The following is a 15543-nucleotide window of genomic DNA, read 5'->3' as shown; positions in this document are numbered from 1 at the left end:
AATTTTGCTGGCAATGACAGTTACAACACTAAGTAAGTTATTGTGGTGATAAATTCCATTGTCTTCTCATGGCTCTGTGACAGTGATTATGCAGTGTTTTTACCCTCTTAAGCCACCTGAATATAAACTAACAGGTGCTAAAGAAATCAAAGAATTACATCAGGATACCCAAACAACAGTATGTCTGGTCATATCATGTACTGAGAAACGCAAGGATTTTGCTGACAATCTTATATGGGATCTTATACGAGATGTCTCACTGTTGGACTAAAACTTATTCCCTGCACATCCCACTCACCCTATACCAAAAATATTATGAAAACTGTTCCAGACCGTCTCAGACTTGCTGGCCCTTTTATTTCACCCAAGGTGAAGGGTGAAGATATCTGACAAGCAGGGAAGTTTGATCTATGATTTGAATAAGCGATCTAAAATGAAAAAGAGTACAAATACTTCAAGTTGTACCAAACTCGACTTCTCGGAGAACCATTGCAAAACTTCCTGCTTCCGGACAGCTCATTATTTGGTTCAAGTTTTCACATTCCTTTATTAGTCATAACCTTTCAGAAAGCTCTCATTCGCTATTGTTTGAATAATATCAGACTTCTAAAACGTTGCTAACTGGACTTACAGAAACCCTTACCAAATGAAGCAGCCACCCTAGAGTTCATGCCCAAGGGAGGGACTTAGATCACAAAGAACCCAACCCTCAGTAACCTGAGCAGAGTGTGTCCATCACCTAGATTTGTTAAAAAAAAAAAAAAAAAAAATTAGTTGTAAAACATCTATAGTGCTGCATATCTTACATACACGGTCCTCTATACATTTTTATCACATACAATGACAGAACTTGCACGAGCTCCGCAGAAACTGACTCTGCGAGAAACCAGGACGACCTATGGGTATGTGCGAAATGGACACCACGACCGTGAACCACTCGTTACCGATTGTCACTGGGGTCTCACACGGCCAAGATCTGGCCTTTGAGCCATATGTCACTAGGCTCAGAGGCACAGACGAGGAGAGAGAACCACAGGGCAACGGGATGAGACAACGAGGGGGAGGCACCTCATAAATACGTGTACTTCCACCCCGAAGCCGAATGGGTGGCCCGAAGGGCAGACCCTACAGAAAAGCCCTGTCTTCTGGGACCCGTCACCGTCCCGGGCCTGTAGGGCCTGCTGAGAGGTGGGTGTCGGGGAGTAAGGCAGCGTCTGTCTCCACTTCGGAGACCTAAACAAACGAAAATACGGCAAGTTCTCACTTCCTGGTCGCCTCCTCCTCCCGAAGGCCCCCGGCACAGGCACAGGACAGACGCCGCGGAAAGAGGGCTCCCGAGGAGGAAGGGCCCCCCCGTCAGCCCTGCACCTCCCGTCCTCGCCCTCGCCCTCCTCCGGGCCTTACACGGTGACGTGACCGGAGCCGCGGACCACCACCGGGTCCGGGGAGTACTTGAGCAGCTGCTCCTCCAGGGCCCGCTCCTCGTCCTCCTCCTCCTCATAGATCTCGTCGAAATCCGCCATCCTGAGCCTCCGAGGCCCTCTGCCCGAAGGGGCCTGACTCCAGGGGCCGCGGCCGGGATCCGGGCTGGCGAGGCGGCGGAGGCTGCGGGGAGTCGCTGCCGCGGGCTCAGAGGCCGCGGAGTTCGCTCTTGGCTGTCTCGGCTCAGGCTACAGAGGAGATGGGGTCCCGGCCGTCGCCGCAGCCGCCGCCATTACCGTCAGCAATAACAACAACACAATGTCAACATCCGCCCAACGGCCGACACCTCCACCAGCTCCGCCGCCGCCGTCGCCGCCGCAGCAGCAACTCAGGCAACCACAGCAACAGCCAGGGCTACCCGCAGCGGGAGCAGCCGGCTACGGCATCGCGAGACTTCCCGGGAGTGCGGGCGGGCGCGTGGGCGCGTGGGCGCGCGGGCTGGCGGGCGGGAGCGCGCACGTGAGGCCTCGCGCGCTCCCAGGCCGCCTTCCTTCCCTCCTCCGCTTCTCCCCCACCGACGACGCCTTGGGCGCGCGCTCCCGCCGGCCGGGCCCCGCCCTCCAGCAAATGGGTCGCCCGCACGCTGAAGGGGTGGCTCGGCGGGCCGGAGGCGTTGACCCCGATTCACATAACAGAGCTCGGAGTGTCTGGTGGGGCGCTTAGTTCCCCAAAGTAATCTCTAACCAAAACAAACAGCTAAAAATAAAAACCCGGGTGGAATAGAGAATTTATTGTGCGTGTGATTGCCAGTTTATCTAATAATCGAATCTCGCTTTTCGTCAGTTTTTTTAGTTTGTGATGAGAACCAGAGTCCGTACTTCCCCAGTTAGAGGAGCCCAACAGGCACACCGCAAATATTTTTGTCCACCATAGTACAGGACTTTTCAAAACATGTCCAAATTCAAACATCTTGACCCATCATCCCCTTAAATATAGTCCAATATGTGAGGCCAATGACGCTGACTTGTTTTTCCTTACAAGAAAAGTCATTGTAGTTACTCTATGAAACAAAATTGACAAATTCTCTGGACTCCAGATACGACGATGCAGTTTCCTGCCCCAGTTCCTTCATCAACCATAACCTGTTTTCTTCCATTAAAATCTTAGGGAATACCTTTCTCTTCCTTTCAGCTCTTCTCACGAAAGGGAAGGGGAGCTGGGAAAGAGTTTAATGGATTCTGCTTGCCTTCCTGGACCTCTGGTAAAGTCCTACGGGTCACCTTGGGTACTTGGTTTCATAGTCAAGAACCTGTCCAGGCATCCAAATAATTCCAGGACAGGAGTGGGCTCCTGAGAGAGCCCTGGACATTGAGCATATACTGTGGGGAAAAGGATAGTCATAGTGGACCCAGCGCTGGTCAGACTGTTCACCAAGTACAGTGTTTCCATCCTGGCAGTTCACTTTAGGTGGGTCATTGTTGAAGTTGAGAAAGTGCAAAGGAGGGCGATGAGGACAATGAGAAATGCCAAACAATCTCCTTTTGGAAATGGTTGAAGTAAATGAGCATAGTTAGCCAAGAAAAGATGAAGGAAAAACACAGTAATGTGTCAGACTTGCTATGTAGCTCCCCAGAGGACATTTATTCATTTATTCATTCACCAAATGTTTACTCAGTTCTAACTATGTGGAAGGCACTGTGCAAGGGTGGGTGTGTGTGTGTTTGTGTGTGTGTGTGTGTATGTATGAATGAGACACAGTCCCTGCCTTCCAGCAGCTTGTTTATCACTAAGGCAAGCAATTGTAATTCTGTCAAGTCCTCCCAGAGGAGTATACAGAGAGTGCTAACAAAGCACACAGAAAGGAGCTCAGTTTGGTGGTTAACAATGGCCTCTGGAGCCTGACTGCCTGCATTTGAACCTCAGCTCTGCCCCTTACTCTGTGATCTTGGACAAGTCACTTAACCTCTCTGTTCCTCATGTGTAAAATGAAACAATACCGCACTGGGCTGCTCTGCAGATTAAATGGATGAATATATGTGAAGTGCTTAGAAGTGAGCATGGCACGCAGTAAATACAGGATGACAATAGGGGATCTCTAAGGCCCCATCCAGCTAATCAGTTCTATGAGGTTCAGCACAATTTTTTGCATTATGTAATGCTTTACTTTTTATGAAGCACATATATAATATATCATTTGATATTCCCCAAGAACCCTGTGAGGTAACCAAGGAAGATGTAATTTATTCCTAAGTTTCAGAGATGCTATGTGACTTTCTCATGGCCAAATGGCTATTTAAGAGTCAAACTCAGGGCGTCAACTCCAGTGCACTGGGTAGGCCAAGCTCCTGAATTTCCTTCTTGGCAAGAACCAGGCAGCCAGTGGCTTCACTCAGTTAAAGGAGTGGCTTAAAACAGGAGGGTGAGAAAAGGAAACAAGAGGAAGGAAGGTCAGTGTGTTCTGGGCATGGCCCACACCCTGTGTGCTGTGACTGAGAATTCACCTTTCTGTAGAAACAGTGGCCAAGATAAGGGGCTAGTGCCCCCAATACCTAAATCATCATGTAGCTGACAAATTCCCAAGGGCAGAGGAAGTCATGCACAGCTCCTTAAATCTCTAGCACTTTCCACAGTTCCTGCTTCTGAGAAGGAGCCCAATAAATGTTATCTGAATTAAGATATATTGTTTCTAGTGCTATTTCCAGAACATCATGAGTTAATTAGACTTCCTAGGACTGTGAGAACCTCACCCTTATCTTAATGTTGGTTCTGTGTGGGGGAACTGTTCTTACTCTAAGATCAGTTCAACAGAGAGATCTTTGTAACTCCCACTGCCTCAGTGTAAGGCAGGGGCTGCCTTATTTTTGCTCTTCCTATTTTGCTCTTCTTTTTCCTGCTCTGAAAAACCTGTCAGAGCCAGCAAAAGGGTGTGGGATCTGGGAACGAGGCCAAGAGGCTGAAGGAAGATGAGTCAAACATTTCCCTGATGATGGTTGACATCATAATCCCAAACTTCACCCCAACCCCTCAGGGTCCAGTTTCCCGTCAGACTCCTTCCCCAGTCTCTTCCTGAGGACAAACTCCCCTTCTCAGTATCTTTTCTCTTAGTGTTCAGGTGCTCTCTGGCTCTCTGCTGTATCAACTTCTCTCCATCTGAGTTCCCCTTTACATTCCTGCTTCATACACTTTCATGTTTACCTTCAGACCAAAATGCTCAAAACCAAACAGGATAATGCCTCAGGGCCTCATGAGGCAACAAATCTTCTGTTGCTTTTAAGGCAAATATTCCTAGATTTGAAAACTTCAAGTTCTGTCACTACCTAGCTGAGTGGCCTTGGGCAGATTCAACTTTCTAAGCTTCCTTTTCTTCATCCTGAAATGGAACCTATGTCATGAGGTTAGCAAGGATCAAATGAGGTAATGCATGTGCTGTGGACTGAATTGTGTCCCCCAAAATTCATTTGTGGAAGCCGTAACCCCCAATGCAATGGTATTCGGAGATAAGGATTTGGGGGGTAATGAGGTTTGGATGAGGTCATAAGGGTACGGTCCGCAGGATGAGATTAGTGCCTTTATAACAAGAGACCAGAAAGCTAGGTCTTGGTCTCTCCCCCCCAACTCTCCCCTTGGTGTGAGGCAGAAAGAAGACTGCCAATTACAAGCCAGCAAGTCGGGCCTCACCAGGAGCCAAATCAACCTGCGCTTTGATCTTGCACTTCCAGTCTCCAGAACTGGGAGAAATAAATTTCTGTTATTTAAGCTACCCAGTCTATGGTCTTTTGTTATGGCAGCCTGAGCTGACAAAGGTGGCATGTAAACCCTCATTTGTTCACTCATTCATTAAACAAATATGCATTGAGTTATTCCCATGTGCCATACTCTGTGTCAGGAACTAGGGTTTAGCAATAAGGTAGTAAACAAAACACAGTCCCTGACTTCATGGAGCATAAAGTCCATTGGGAGGGCTGACAGACAATTATAAAAATGGTTAACTATTAGAATTGTGATCAGTCCTGTGGAGAAGAAGAGGGGTGTCCATGAGATTAGTTAACAGACCTAACTCACTCTGAGAAATCAGAAATTCTTCTCTGGGGAAATGACATTTAAGGTGAGCTAAGAAAAAGTATGAGGGTGGGGAAATAGAAGAGAGGAGAAAGTTCCAGGCAGCAGAAACAGCACATTTGTCTTAGTTAGTTTGGGTCGCTATAACAGAATACCATAGACTACATGGCTTATAAACAACAGAAATTTATTTTTCTGCCCTCATGACCTAATCATCTACCAAATGCCCCCATCTCCTAATACCCTCACGTTGGGGGTTAAGATTTCAACATGTGAATCTTGGAGGAGCACAAACATTTAGTCTATAGTAATGTTTAAAGACCCTGAGGCAGAAAAATGCATGACCCAAATCAGGTACAAACCAGAGCTAGTGAGGTTGGACCATAGTGAGGAAGGCAGAGACAAACTGAGATGGGGGTGAAGAGGTTGGGAGAAATTTGAAGGCCTTGGTAAGGAGTCTGAAGTTCATCCTAAAAGTAAAGGAGATACACTGAGGGTGTGAAGCCAGGCAGTGACATTATCAGAAGTGCATTTTAAAATCTCCAAATGGGAGACCAGTAGTCCAACCTACCCAGCATGCATCCCCACTTCTTCTCAAACAGTACACATCCCCCTCTTCTTGGATGATTTGCGGTAAGTTGTATCTCTCCCACTAACAGTACATGTGATTGGGTTAAGCTGACCCCATCCCCAATTCCAAGAGTGGGCATGTGACCTAGGACTGGCAAATCAGAGAGCATGGGGCACAGTGATTGGTTTGAATGGACATGTGATTCAGACAGAATCAATGAGATTCAATAGCAGAGCTTTTAATAAAACTATTGGGAAGGTGGGAAAAATCTCTTTTTCTGTGAATCTGCTAGGAGCCATGTTGCTCTTGCAATCGTAGAAACTGCCCGAGAATGATGACAACACTGAAGAAACTAGGGCCAAGGGATGAAGCAAACATGACTTCGTCCTGATAACTGTGTTTGAGTCCCCTGAGTTCAGCCTCACTTAAAGATCTCCCAGGTTTGTAGGAGAGGATAATGAATTCAGTTTGTGGAATGTGAGACACCCAATGGAGATGCCTCGTAGAACATAGATAGACAGAGATATTAGATAGACAGATGAATAGATGTGTGGGTGGATGGATGGATAGACAAGACCAAGGGGGGAAAAGGGAGAAACAGAGGGAGAAGCTCAAAAGAGAAGTCTTGTCAGGAAATAAATACATTTGGGATCTATCAGTTCATAGATGGTAAAGATAGCCATGGAAGTGACAAAGATGGCTCAAAAGCCAAGAGGTGAGATGGCCTGGAGAGAGAGTGAGAAGATAAGAGGATCTAAGATGAAGGAATTTCAGTGATTAGAGATGGGGAGAGGAGGAGGGACTGACAAAGGAAATTGAGAGGGAGCAGCCAAAGTGGTGAGAGGCAAACTGAGAAAGTAAAAGGAGAGAAAAGTTAAAGAAGGAGGTAGTAATCGTCCATGTGAGATTCTGCAGAGATGGTGTAAGATAGAAACTAAATGGTGACCACTGTATTTAGGAGAATAGCAAATCCTGGGGAAGGACTCAACAAGCAACTTGACAGAGCCAACACAGAATCCCTTCACTCTACACACACATAGAAATCCTAGATCAAACATAACCATTAAGAAAACAGTAGCAAAGGGGAGCATAACTTGCCTCTCCTTAGGTGTGGACTACGTGTAGACACTTCCTTCCAAACAGTACAGTGTAGAAAGCAGGGAAGACTGACTTTACAGTGGCGACACCTGACAAACACTACTGCAGCCAGGTAATCAAGATCAACATCAACAGCCACAAATCCTGTTGATAGTAGGTACCTCTGTTATGATATGATGAAAAGAGCACTTAGGCTTTCTGATCTTCCTCCCCAAAACCCATAACCCCAATCACAAGAAAAACATTTGACAAATTCCAGTAGTGAGGCATCCTACAAAATACCCAAACCATCTCCTGAAGACCGTCAAGGTCATCAAAAACAAGGAAAGCCAGAGAAACTGTCACAGTCCAGAGGAGCATAAGGAGACATGACAACTAAATGTAATGTGGTATCCTGGTTTGGATTCTGGAACTTAAAAAGGAAATTAGGTAAAAACTAAGGAAATCTGAACAAACTATGGACTTTAGTTAACAGTAAATGCATCAGTATTTGTTCCTTAATTTTAGCAAACATACTGTAAGATGTTAATAGAGAAAACTGAGTGCAGGAATATAGGAAACTCCCTGTACAATCTTCTCCATTTTTCTTAAAGTCTAAAACTGCTCTAAAAGATAAAGTCTATAAAAGAATAGTAATACTGAAAAAAATTAAAAAATAGTAAATGTAGAATTCAAAAGAGAGAAGAAACTTTGTAGTGTGCCAGAAGTAAAGATAAAGCTTAAAGCTTGAGTGATAGACTCGTAGACGATCCCCTGGGCTGGGAAGAGGAAGAGTAAAGGGAATTACTGGACCAGAAGTAGGTCCCAGCAGTTAAAGGCAGGAGGTTTTGTTTGTTTGTTTGTTTCATCGAGGTCACATTGGTTTATAACATTATGTGAATTTCAGGTGTACATCATTATATTTCCTCTTCTGTATAGACTGCACTATGTTCACCACCACAAGTCTAGTTGCTGTTTGTCACTGTACACATGTGCCCCTTTACCCCTTTCACCCTCCCCTCACCGTATTCTCCTCTGGTAACCACCAATCTGTTCTCTGTATCTATGTTTTGTTTGTTTGTCTTCCACAGATGAGTGAAATCATATGGTAAATATCCTTCTCGGTCTGACTTATTTCACTTAGCATAATACCCTCAAGTCCATCCATGTTGTCACAAGTGGCAAGATGCATATATACAATGGAATGCTACTCAGCCCTAAAAAGGCAGGGGTTTTAATATCCATGCTGTGATAGGAGACTTGGCCATGGGTAGGTTAAAGGCAGGACCACAGCATCCAACTAGGACGGGCTACAAGAGAGAAAGCAGAAAAATTCTGCCCATGGGCCCAAGGAAGCAATGTGGAAAATATTTCTCTTGGAATTCTGGTTTGAAGAAATATAGGTCTCTGATGAAAAATCAAAGCCCCAGGCCTGTACTCTGCTTGACTGCCATGTCTAAATTTACACCAAGCTTGTGATACAGGAATGGTCAACCTAAGAAACTAGTTGAGGGAGGGGTCATATCTAGCATATGGTTTCTGAAAAAGGCAAATGGATGGGACCTAGAACACAGTGTCTAGTAAACACACAGAGTATGTTAGCTATTTTTCTTATTACTCAGTCTTTGTTAACACTTAACAAGTGTGTTAGAGATAATAATACTAACAATAATGTATGATTTATGAAGTTCTGAACCTAGTTTATTTGGATGGGGTAGACGTAGTATGAGGAAATGGCTTCAGGAGAAAAAATATTCAGTGTCAGCCGTGAGCAGCATCTTCCAACCATGAGCAGCATCTTCCAGCCATGAGTACTATCATCCTAGGTGTGAGGAAGAATTTTAAATTGCATCAAGCAGGTTTTTTTCTTGTTTTTCAAAATATGCTTTTTGGTGAGGAATACTGGCCCTGAACTAAGATCTGTTGCCAATTTTCCTTCTTTTTTTTTTTTCCCTCCCCAAAACCCCAGTACATAGTTGTATATCCTAGTTGTAAGTTCTTCTATGTGGGATGCCACCACAGCATGGCGTGATGAGTGGTGCGTAGGTCTGTGCCCTGAATCTGAACCAGTGGATCCCGTGCCCCAGAAGTAGAGTGCGCAAACTTAACCACTCGGCCACGGGGCAGCCCCATCATCCCTATTTTACATATATGCAAACTGAGGCAAAAGGAAATTACGTAACTTGGCCCAAGGCCACACAACCAGAAAGTGGTAGAACCAGGAGCTGAGTCTAAACAATATGTTTCCTTGCCCCATGATCTTCCCACTGTGCTCTACAGTCTTTTTTTTTTTAAAGATTTTATTTTTCCTTTTTCTCCCCAATACATAGTTGTGTATTTTTAGTTGTGGGTCCTTCTAGTTGTGGCATGTGGGATGCTGCCTCAGCATGGCTTGACGATTGGTGCCATGTCTGCGCCCAGGATCCGAACCAGCAAAGCCCTGGGCTGCTGAAGCGGAGTGTGTGAACGTAACCACTCAGCCACAGGGCCAGCCCCTGCTCTATGGTCTTAAATACCAGCAGAGAAATATTCAGATTGCTTCCTTCTATCTTCCCAATACCTACAAGAGTGCCTAGCATATAGTCATTGCTTTATAAATATTAAATAGATGGCTACACGTATGAAATAATTCTGTTTTCATTTTTCCCTTGATCATCTCACACTGTACATATATATTTAGTTCAACGTCTGTCTTCAATTATTTTTACAATTTATCTGTAAAATCCATGTGGATTCTCTTAGATTACCCTAGAATATCTATGGCTGCTCAGTTGATTTAAACCAACACTGTAAATATGACATACAAGTTATACTGGATCTTCCTCATGCCATCTTTTAAATTCACAAATGTCTGGAGACTACTCCTAAAATCATAGGCTCATAAAACAGAATGGAGTCCAGAAGTCATCTCATCCACACTGGTCTCCAAAACCATGCTTCAGTCTCAATCATGTGGTGCTTCTTTCTCTATCGAACATCTCCAATAACTATATTAAATATCTGTAGCTTATTGAACATATACAAAAATACTTTATTATGTTCTGCCACAGTTCTTAAAGATTATTCTTTTTCAAACTGGAGTCTAGGACTGTGTCTTGGCTATTTTTTTTATTCCAAGCCCTTGAATATTGCCTGTAGTCCAAGAGTCATTCAAGATATCTTCATCTGTTAATTCTCTGGGGAGACACAAAACAAGCTTACTCTTTCTTCTAGGTGACAGTCCTTCAAATAGGTGAAGATATCTCTATCTAAAATCTTTTTTCTTTGAGCTAAATATGCCCATTTACTTCAATCATTTTTCCTCCAAGAAGTAGGTTCAAGTTCCTAACTCTACAGAGGCTGCATCTGACTGCTATCAACTCTGTTTGGTCAATAGCTCTGTTTTTTATTATCTGGGGCTCAGAACCAGACGTAGTGTGATTTGACCAGTGTGATAGATAGCCTCCAAGATGATCCCTAATGAGCCTCATCAGCTGGTATTCACATCCCTCTGTAGTCCCCTCCCACAATGAATAGAGCTGACCTGTGTGACCAATAGGATTTGTGAAAGTGAGACTATGTGACTTCTGAGGCTAAATTATAAAAGACATGGCAGCATCCACCTTATTCTCTTAAATCACTCACTCTGGGCGAAGCCAGTTGCCATGTCATGAGGACACTCAAACAGCGCCTTAGGGAGGCTCACAGGGAGAGGAACTGAGGCCTCCTGCCACTCTTATGAGTGAGCTATCCTCAAAGCAGATGCTCTAGCCCTAGCCAAGCCTTCAGATGACTACAGCCCCAACTAACATATGGACTGCAATGCTAGGAGAGACCCTGTGCCAGACCACCCAGCTAAGCCCCTCACCACTTCCTAACCCACAGAAGCTGTCAGAAATAACAAATGTTTATTGTTGTTTTCAGTCACTAAGGTGTGGGGTAATTGGTTATGTAGCAATATAACCAAGTCATAAGAAAAAATAAAAAAGGGACCAGCACTTCCCTCTTGACCTGGACAACATAAGAAACAGTAGAAAGGCAAGGAAAAATTGATTGAGTAGATTGATCAAACTATTAATTTTTAAAGTTTTGGAGGACGGTGTGGCCCCATGGCTGAGTGGTTAAGTTCGTGCACTCTGCTGCAGGCGGTCCAGTGTTTTGTTGGTTCGAATCCTGGGCGCGGACATGGCACTGCTCATCAAACCACGTTGAGGCAGCATCCCACATGCCACAACTAGAAGGACCCACAATGAAGAATATACAACTATGTACCGGGGAGTTTTGTGGAGAAAAGGAAAAAAATAAAATCTTTAAAAAAAAAGTTTTGGGGGGATTTGTGTGTCTGTGTGTAAAAGTTTCTTTGGTATCTTTTTTAGTGAAGTTATTTTACTTATCCCTCTGTAGTATCGCCCTAGTGCCATTCTTAACTTATATAGACACTCAATACATGACTTCTGAAATATTGGGCTTCATCTTGAAGGCTTGAGGAGCACAACAAATTTTTGCTCCTAAATGGGTGTGAAATTTTCACCTCCTAAATGAGGGTGAAAATTTACTCTCTACCCCTTTGAACTCTCACTGGGAGCCAATGACCTTCTTACTCACCCATGTTAAGATTTTCCTAAACTTCTTTGAACATGGTACATGGAAGAGTTGGATTTCATAGTTATAATCGTGGTGGACTCCTCATGCGATTAAGTTTCGGCAGTACCCAGCTTCACATGGGAACTTCGAAGAAAACTTGCCCTATGCCCTCTCTCACTGCTCCCTCCCCACCCCACCAGATACACACTGGCCTTGCTCTGGTGTGTTTTCACTCCTATCTACCTTTTTCTTATAATATTTTCTCATATCACTTTCTTTCTGAATGTCTGCATTTTACATTCATACTTTTGAACTTTCTTTTCTACTTTCATTGACTAGTATGTTTCAACCTCTTCTTAAAACCTGTGTTACATGGGGCCGGCCTGCTGGCACAGTGGCTAAGTTCACATGCTCCGCTTTTGGGCCAGGGTTCCCAGGTTTGGATCCTGGGCACGGACCTACACACTGCTCATCAAGCCATGCTGTGGCAGCATTCCACATAGAAGAAGTAGAACGGCTTACAACTAGGATATACAACTATATAACTATGTACTGGGGCTTTGGGGAGAAAAAATAAACAACCTGAGTTACTTTTATATAGAACTAAAATTTTAAAGATCAAATTCTCTCAAGTAAGTTAACTTTAGGGCTGCAGTATCCAAGGTATTCTGTTGCTCCTAGTGATGTGAAGCACTTAAGGAGATGCGTGAATAATTTCAGGCTTTGGGAGACGATCTGCTAACTCTGTACTTGATATATTTAAAGATATCAGTGTGTCCTTTGAAGATGTAATGCACAATGAGGTAAACTGGAGATTCAGAAAATTAAACACACCTTACTTACCAGGAGAATAACTTAGACATGGAGGAACAAGATAGTTCTAAGTAAACTTCTTCAGAAGTCCTTCTATTATCTTTTCTGTGGTAGTTAATTGCAACATTTGGAAGATATTTGGATATGAACGTGTAAAAGAATGCAATGTCTCTATTCAGAAAAATAAGGAAAAAATGAGGCAAAGAAAAAAGACCATCTGTAAGCAGAAATAACATTTAATTCTGTGTTGGCCTAGTGGTTAACACTTTACAAAACAATTTCATTCATAATATCTCATCTGACCCTCACAACTCTCCAGTAAAATAAACAGAAACATATCATTCCTATTATATAGACTTCAGAGAAGACTGAGTTAAATGACTTATTCAAGCCTAAATGGCTCCTAAAAAGCTGAAATACAATTAAAATCTGAGACTCCTTTTGTTTCTGTGCATAAGTTCCCACTACAAGGAAGGGAAGATAAATCAGAAGGAAAAAATATAAACTTAATGAGAAAATGAGGATAACCATTTTTATGCAGTATAATGAGGAATTGCTGAGTGGTTACAAAAATTGTCATTTATCTCCCCAAACATTTAACAATCCCAGGATGATATTTAAGACGTGGGAAACTGGGTTGACTCAGTACCTGTTATCCTCATCTGTGCAGTGGAGCTAATTATAGCACTCATTGCATAGAGTTGTTGGGAGGATTAAATGAAATTACATATGTAGAAAAAAAAGGAATTATATATGTAAAAAATAATAAGTACTCAATAAATGTTAGTTGTTATTAGTGATGACGATGTTATATCACTCAGGGTGGATAGAATACTGGAATAAAGAGGAGATAATGCATATGCATTTTCATGCTGCATTATAATCAGTCTATTCTTAATTATCTTCCTTCAATTCTCTTATCTAGAGCATGAGGACAATATTCCTTTCTAGCTGCCTCTTTCACAGAAACAATTCACCATGCTGGACCATGTTCTGAGCACCTACAAATCCCTGTAGAAATACAAGAAGATGCTGCAACCATTCCTCTCTTTCAGTCTTTCTCTCTGAGCAAAGCCATACTCTCGGGTAGTGGAAAGGGTTTATGAGTGACTAGGCATCCATTCAGACCTACACAGTTGCCAGACAACTTAAGAATTCAATGAGTGAACTGGAAGAAGAGTCAGCTTGATGTTATTGTTTACCAAGATTCAAATGAACAGCTCACATTATCTATGAGAGGTTCATTGAGGTAGCAATGCATGTGTCATCTAAGGAATGGACAGATTATTTCCCATGGATTAGCATAATGATTAGCCATGAGAGGTTTATCCACAGGAGATGCTTCCTCTGAATGTCCCAACAAGTCTGTTGTGGCTACTACTCACTTTAGAAGTCATCCCTCCTTGCCCAGAGATCCTACTCAGTCTGTTAAGTCCCTGTAATTTCATTTCCACAGCAGCCCTCCTGCCACCCCACTGCCAACCATGAAGACCTGTTTAAGGACATGTCACATGAGCAGTTGATCATTCTTGTTAGTATCACAGCGCTGATCATTCATGATTAGAGCATGACTGTTGACTAAATCAGGGTCCATTTGGACTCATCTACACTCTGTGGCATCAGCATGTGGTTCTATCCTGTCCTGTCTGACTTGAGATGCTTTAGGAATGATGTAACTTGGCAAACAAACCAAAAATCAAAAGCTCTTTAAACGATAATCTCAGATCAACTAGGAGAGATGCCAATCAACCCATGAATGTAATGTTTCCCACATGTTGATTCTATAATTAGTGCCTACTAATACAGGTTTTTTCAGGTTACTGAGTTTACAAACTTTTGGTAGCTCAGGACCCTACCATCACACACACGTCAAATGTCATTTTGATAAATGTCGTTGCCAAAGGGTCAGATATTACTTTCCGTTCTCATTCCTAAGGTGATCAAAGACAACATTTGGATGGTCCTGTTGAGCAGAGCAGTTCGGTCAGATTTAATTGAGTCAGATTAGGCTCATACCATTAGCGAATAGTTCCACAATCCTTTTTAATCCCCCTTTTGTTTCTGGATCATCATTAAAATAGCATAGAAACAACCTAATATAATTCGAATTATGTTTGTCTGTAATGAGCCTATCTTTCATTTTTCTGTCCACTCAACCTTAAGAGATCTTTTTGTGATTTATTAACTATTGTCTTTATGTTTTCCTACATGACATTAAATTATACAATCTTAGAAATTTTACTGTATACTTTCTCTCCCAAGTTAGTGTTAAAACTTCCCTTTTTAGAAAATTGATTTTTATCCCTCCTTTTTGTTTTCTTCTACCTTTTCCGTATTTTCTTTCTCCCGAGATATATTCTTTCTTTCTTTCGACCATAATCACAATGGCCTCTTTTTTCCCCCCTTCATTTCCTTAAGTAATATCTCAAAGGTGTTTTAATCACTCACTGAAAAACTGTGTTAAAAATGTAAACCACCTACCATCTTTGAAGATTAACATTTAATATTTCCTTGGACTTAGACTATATAACAGTAGATACAAAAATATTTTTTTAAATATAGGAAAGATCTTTGTCAAAGGGATGCATATTTTATCCTCTCTGCAACATTGGCTAAAGGCTATAGTCTGTCAAAATGAACATTTTGCAATGTGAATTTATTCTGAGAAAATCTAGTCCTGTGAAATGCTTTTAGAAAAAACAAAGGAGAGTGTTTTTTCTTTTCTTTTCTTTTCTTTAGTGTCAATTGCTATGCTTTGTTTCAATTAGCAAAATTAAATTCAAACTGTCTTAATAAATAAAGACATTTATTGGCTTCACTGATGGTTAGAGTATAGAGGTGGGGCAGTCAAAGTGCAATTTGATCAGACCTCCAACTCCATTTCGGGACTCTGTTTATTTCTGAGCATTAAAGTCTTCCCACTTCTCTGCAAAATGACTGCAGTAGATCCAGCCCTCATATTTACACCTCACAGTCTCCAGAGCGTGAGAGAGGATCAGAGTTCTTGAAATCCCCCCCAAAAGTTCTGAGATCTGCTC

General features: G+C 42.7%; 1 protein-coding gene across 1 annotated transcript in view; it reads right to left on the bottom strand.

Annotated features, from left to right (window-relative positions):
* CHIC2 (cysteine rich hydrophobic domain 2) overlaps positions 1 to 2194 on the bottom strand; it is a 57213-nt gene extending 55019 nt beyond the window's left edge. The window contains exon 1 of the mRNA XM_014853509.3: positions 1405 to 2194. Coding sequence (XP_014708995.1) covers positions 1405 to 1523 — 119 coding nt within the window. The 5' untranslated portion in view covers positions 1524 to 2194. The remainder of the gene's footprint in view (positions 1 to 1404) is intronic.
* Between the last annotated feature and the right edge of the window lie 13349 nt (positions 2195 to 15543).

Source organism: Equus asinus, chromosome 3 (genome assembly GCF_041296235.1).
Source record: "Equus asinus isolate D_3611 breed Donkey chromosome 3, EquAss-T2T_v2, whole genome shotgun sequence".
NCBI lineage: Eukaryota > Metazoa > Chordata > Mammalia > Perissodactyla > Equidae > Equus > Equus asinus.
The sequence above is the reverse complement of the archived record's forward strand: the minus strand, read 5'-3'. Positions and strand labels throughout refer to the sequence as shown.